Source organism: Prionailurus bengalensis, chromosome B1, assembly GCF_016509475.1.
Source record: "Prionailurus bengalensis isolate Pbe53 chromosome B1, Fcat_Pben_1.1_paternal_pri, whole genome shotgun sequence".
Taxonomy (NCBI): Eukaryota; Metazoa; Chordata; class Mammalia; order Carnivora; family Felidae; genus Prionailurus; species Prionailurus bengalensis.
The window spans coordinates 116,486,827-116,492,826 of record NC_057344.1 but is presented as its reverse complement, the minus strand read 5'-3'; the positions used below and the strand labels follow the sequence as shown (position 1 = coordinate 116,492,826).

General features: G+C 36.1%; 1 protein-coding gene across 1 annotated transcript in view; it reads right to left on the bottom strand.

The window, feature by feature from the left end:
* Positions 1-857: 857 nt before the first annotated feature.
* Positions 858-6,000, bottom strand: part of DKK2 (dickkopf WNT signaling pathway inhibitor 2) — a 103,919-nt gene continuing 98,776 nt past the window's right edge. Inside the window, exons 3-4 of the mRNA XM_043571068.1 lie at positions 5,810-5,965; positions 858-3,242 (exon numbers count right to left, since the gene is read on the bottom strand). Of these exons, the coding sequence (XP_043427003.1) occupies positions 2,992-3,242; positions 5,810-5,965 (407 nt within the window). The 3' untranslated portion in view covers positions 858-2,991. The remainder of the gene's footprint in view (positions 3,243-5,809; positions 5,966-6,000) is intronic.

Below are 6,000 nucleotides of genomic sequence, written 5' to 3'. Positions count from 1 at the left end.
ATATGACTGTTATAGTCTAAAAATACACTGTAACTAGGAAATACAAATGTTCTCAATTTGAGGAAATGGATAACTATTTAAGAATAACTATTTAAGTGACTAATTAGAATAATGTGGGAGTTATTTCAGCAATGCTTGAGGTATCTTCAACTCTGAACTCTAGCTATGGGACTGTTTTAGTTTCATTATGCTGCCATAGCTACACTTAATCCATTCCACTGTCACAGAATGTTTATTTTCCACATTTCCAGCCCATTAACATCTCTAATACAACATGGGTTTTTACAACCACTCCCAGTCTCAAAATTGGTGAGTACTGTTTACCAAACACTTCTGACATCTCTGTTTAGGAAGCAGAGGAAAGACCTTCCCAGGAAGTGGATTTGGGCCAGGTAACTCAGTCTGTATCCATAGAGGGACAAAGATATTTTGTAGCTTCTTTGCACCATGAGGGAGATGAACCAATATCCTGAGCATGTTGGCATCTCTATTTTGGGAAATTGTAATCTGGAGAGATGATTATAGGAAATATGCTAGGTGGCTTCAAGCATTTTGAAGAAGTCTGCAGAGAGCCCTTGTTCCAAAATATTCCGGAACGCTAAGTAAGAATAAATGGGTACAAAGCCCAAGCTGGCATATTTTAGTTTGATGAAAAAATAACTTTCTAACAATTGCATCTGTCTTTCCATGAATAAGCTGCCTTTGGTAATAGTAAACTGCCTTGGATCATCTCATGGTGATGTCATCCAAAGGATTCCTAACCCAACTGTAAAATCAGATCAAGTAAGCCCATTTGAACTCTGAGAATCTGATTCTATGAAAGTTTTTATCATAAGCAAAGCACAAAGAAATTTGAATTCCATTTTCGAAGGAAAAAATTTAATATATTTTATCTTATTATACATTTTCCCTAAATTACAAAGTCAATAGCTGCAAATATATTCTGCTACAAAGCTTTCTGTAAGAAATATCTCTATAAGAAAATACATCTCATTAACATTTCCTGTAAATAAATTACTTCAAATAATAATTTTGGGATGTACATAAGGGAAATAATGCAAAAACCAGATTGTAGATGTAATTGCTATATAGGAAATGCTTGACTGAAATGTTCCATTTTTCACGTTGCCAAGCTTATAGAAACCTGTTTGTACAGACATTGGTTCTTGGATAGATCAGCTTATAATTTTTGTTTTAGCAGACATGTGGGGAAAATGTAAATCTTAATCACCCTAGTAAGTGTGTATGGGAAGCTGAAATTTTTAATAGATATGCAGTCTCAGATTCAATTTCTACTGAGAAAACTTGAATTTGAGACTGCAGAAGGGGTTGAAGTAAAAGAAAATTAAGGAGTGACTTTCAGTCTATAAAAGAAAAGGTCAAAAGTAACAACTATAAGATAACATTTTTGCTTTATGCTCTAGACATAATATTTAGAACTGAGTAAAGTAAAAAAGTGATAAAATGGTTTCAAAGAATTTCGAGGCTGTGGTTCCTATAGGTTAGCAATATGTAGATTTTACAAGTTATTCCATTTATATGTTTAATTTCAATGGTTGCAGAAAACGGAAACACTATCTTTGGCAAAAAACAGCTATTGCAGACAGAAACTGGTACAGAAATTTCAGATGGTGCCATTGGCAAGTTAGAAGCTTATCAAGGGCAATGGAACCTCACTATACTAATCTGCATTGGGAATCCATTTCATGAGACCTCCTATTATTTTAGGACCTCAAAAATATAAAATAAATACTCTGAGGTCAATTAGCAACCTACACAGAATTCATCTGCATAGTAAATATTGTGATAGCAAACCCCATGGAAAACTTCCATTTAGGTTGTGTGGCTTTGGGCTTCCAATATGAATAGTCAGTTTTGTGCTTCAGATGTATGATCAACATGTTGCCAAAACCTCAGTATTTGCCATCTTTTTTCCATTTCCTTTGTGTACTTCTGTCCAGGGCAAATATAGATCAAGTTTCTATTATCAGCTTTAGCCAACTATACTGCAGCATGTGTAAAGAATAAATGTATTTATCAATCTAATTCTATCAAACATAGGGAATGCCAAAGCTTCAAAAAATAACAATTAGCATTGATTCTGTATTTTGGACACCTTGAAAATTTTTGCAAACTATGAAATTCTGCTTGGTGCTATTCACAATTAATCAGGATAGTTTGGAAAATGAAATATATTCAGGGTAGGAATTACATACAATCAAGAAAGATACAATGTCATTCTTTTAGAATGTGAATGCACTCTTTTTGTCTTCTACTGGTTCTTATTAATTACTGATGCAACTAAATATTTGAAAAACGTAAATAAACAGTTTGAAGAAAAACAAGTTTGGTTTTTCCTAAAGACCTTCATAAAGGGCTTGCAATTATTTTGAAATTATTTGGAAAATACTGACTTTTTTTTCTTATCTACCAAGGCCTTTCACTGAGCAGTAGAAGTAGTGTTCCAAACTAAAAGGTGATTCTGCATTCCAAATTAACTATGTTCCAGGACTTCATTTCCTATTTAACAACTCTTTTTACATAAGAGCCTATTGTATGCCGAGGTATACAGGGACTATTTTGTTAAAGTATAACTTTGAACTAGAAATATGGCTTTTAGGTTATTTCTATAGGCAATCACCAATCTGAAGGAAACCAATCCTCCAGCACAACCTAAACTCTGGGAAAGTCACATGGTATCCGTAATTTTCACTGTGTGCTTTTTTCAGTAATAGCATCTTCACAAATGTGTACATTATTTACATAAACAAGTTGCATAATGGAAACACATTGGTTGTACTACATTTGTCACCCTTTCTAATCTGCTTATCCTCTTTTCCTTTTTCTCTCTCTCTGTGAGCTCTATATTCTTAATCACATTCCTTATTTTGTAGCCATTCTTCTGAGATCCAAATTCTATTTTCCACCATGCCGTAATGCATTAAATACACAGATTCACAGTCTGCTAGCATTGATTCTCCTCAGAGGTGATCATATTTTCTGACACACGTGGAGTCTGGCTTTGGAGGAGTAGGTGGCATCTTTCCATACTTTGCATGACAGGCCCTTTGCGCAGTCACACCGCTGGAAAATTTCCAGCCCGTGAGAACCCTTCTTGCGCTGTTTGGTACACACTTCCCCCTGATGGAGCACTGGTTTGCATATTTTGGTCCAGAAGTGACGAGCACAGCAAAACCCTTCAATGCAGTCTGACGATCGTAGGCAGGGGTCTCCTTCATGCCCTACAGAGATGATGACCAAAAGATATTATCATCACACTTGAGAAAAGAGTTCTACTTGTCACTCAGAAGCACATAAGATATTTGTGCTTGTACTTCCTTCCATGAAGTTATCATTACTATGGAAAGTCTTGGATTCATATCAATCAGGTGTCTCTCTAATCATGTCAATCCATTATCATTCATTTTGATTATTTGCTGTCTGCGTATCAAGTTCTGTGAATAGCTAGGACTTTACTTTGGCATGGTCTGCTTTTAGATATTTCCCTGATCATGTCTGTTGTTTTTTTTTTTAACTAGGTAAGTGAAAAATAAGTAAATAAAAAAAAGTGCTTTCAAAGTAATTAATTTGATACCTTCCTGGAAATATAAATAAACTGATTCAAGGAGAAAGCTGAAATTCTCAGGAACTCCTACAACCATGTATCAATGTCTAGCCAGCAAACAGAAACTTAAAATATAAGGTGTTTAACGCAGAGAACCAGACATGCAGGTAGTGAGTGGCAAGGCTAAGAAGCACCAGAGGATGGTAAAGCAACAGAGCAGGAAACCACTTCCACATATAGGCTGGAGGGTCCGAAGGAGAAGGTCATGTCAGAATCTGGAATCTGCAATCACTAGCTATGACTAGAATCCCAACAGGCCCACGTGGCAGGCGCTGAAGCCCCAGGGAAATACAGTTCTGCCAGAAACATCACCTGAAGCAGGCTTAGCATGTTGGCTTTTTTCTTTCCCTGCTTCTCTCCCACAGCCAAACCCGCATGGCCAGAAGCCACCTGACAGGGAGCCTAGAACATGCAGTCTATAAAGAGCTGTGATACAGAGTGGAGTAGTGAAAGGGCAGACAGCCCCAAAGTCAACCAAGAACGCTTCATTAAAAACATATGGAAGAACAAATCTGGATATTTAACTCAGAAAAATGACTAAGTCAGCAAAGAGCAAACACACATATCACAGTTGGGTTGCCAATAAACTTCTCTGTAATTTTGCCAGATTGTAAATATTTTAGGCTTTTTTAGGCTATGTGATCTGTCACTCCTCAATTCTGCTACATATCAGAAAAGCAAATATAAGTAATGCCTAAATGAATAGGCAAGGCTGTGTTCCAATAAAACATTATTTACAACAAAAGGCAGCAGGACAGATTTGGCTCACAGGCCATGATGTGCCAATCCTGGTCTAAAGGATTATCTGTCAGCCCAGATATAACCAATCCCCCTCTGTGATATGGACACAACTCACTAGCCATTTTCATAAGAGTTCTTCCTAGTTGCCACCAGAAAATTACACATAAGGGGTGCTTGGGTTTCTCAGTCAGTTAAGTGTCTGACTCATGATTTCTGCTCAGGTCATGATCTCATGGTTTTGGGGGCTGAGCCCCGCATGGGGCTCTGCGCTGACAGAGCAGAGCCTGCTTGGGATTCTCTCTCTCTCTCTCTCTCTCTCTCTGCCCTTCCTCCATTTATGGGCACACGTGCATGCATTCTTTCTCTCTCTCTCTCTCTCAAAATAAACTTTAAAAAAGAAGAAAATTACACATAAAACTATATAAAAATATTAGTAAATTTGAAACTGTACTGTGACATAGATATCTGTTGGAATAACGAAGGATATTCATGTAATAACAGATGTATGTGAATTTGGTGGAATAGAAATAGGAGATTGGGTAAAGGACGTAGGTCTTCAGAGTATTTTAGATAGAGGATAATTGAAGAGGAGTTGTTCATCTCCTTATCACTATCCATGTCAACAATAATATTCCAGGTCTAATAGGTCAGATACTTTATAGAATACTAGCTCCTCTGGGCATGCAAATGTGGGGAAATGGTTTTGTAGTCAAGAAATATGGGGAAATAGGGGTGTTTAAAAATTTAATCAGTTTTCCTCATTGCTGGACTTCTGACAGCCTTCAATATACCAATATTTATTATATAAAATTCTCAAAATGGGAATATGCATTATTACAAACCCTTTTATTCAAAGAAGGTCTTAACAGAGTAATGCTCCACACTTGTTAAATGCGTCCTTTAAAAATAGACATGTTTCATGCCTTTAAATTTTTACTATTAGTATTTAAGTTTAATAATTTCATGCTTTCAAATTTTACTGTTAGTGATTAGGCTTCCCAAATATTTTGATACAAGTAAGGGGAATTTTATGACCATACATAATTCCACTAGAAACCAATTATTTTTGGTAAGTTGGTTTATGAATAGTATAATATGTGGTTGTGTATTGAAATAAAATTTCTGTAAAGGTGAGAAAAAGATATAAAAGACTAGGGATTTAATCATATGACAGCAAACATTTAAAGGCAGGACTGTTTAGAAAATGGCATGATTGATCAGGGTGCTGTAGTTATTTTACTATGCATTTTGTAACAATTTAAGATCTCTTAGAAACCTGCAGGATCCTCATAAGTAAGAATAAATTAAGAATTCAGTTAAAATTTTGCCAATAAAGTATCTTCCTTGTATTTTTTCTAAAATCAAAGCAATGAATTACCTATATTTTAATTTTACTTCTTTTAAAAACAAGAAAAAGTAAATGTACAACTATAGATAGCCTACCTTTTATATGTGACATCTTAGTGTGTGGTCTTCCTAGATTCTGCCATCCCAAGTCGTGGTTTGAGTAATGACCATGGCTTCGATCTCTGTGTCGAGTGCCATCCAGAGCTGGGATGTGAGGGGTTAAGATGCTCTCAGTGACAGGGATGCAGATGCCTGGAGATGGTAGGTAAGCAGTTAGACTTCTACAA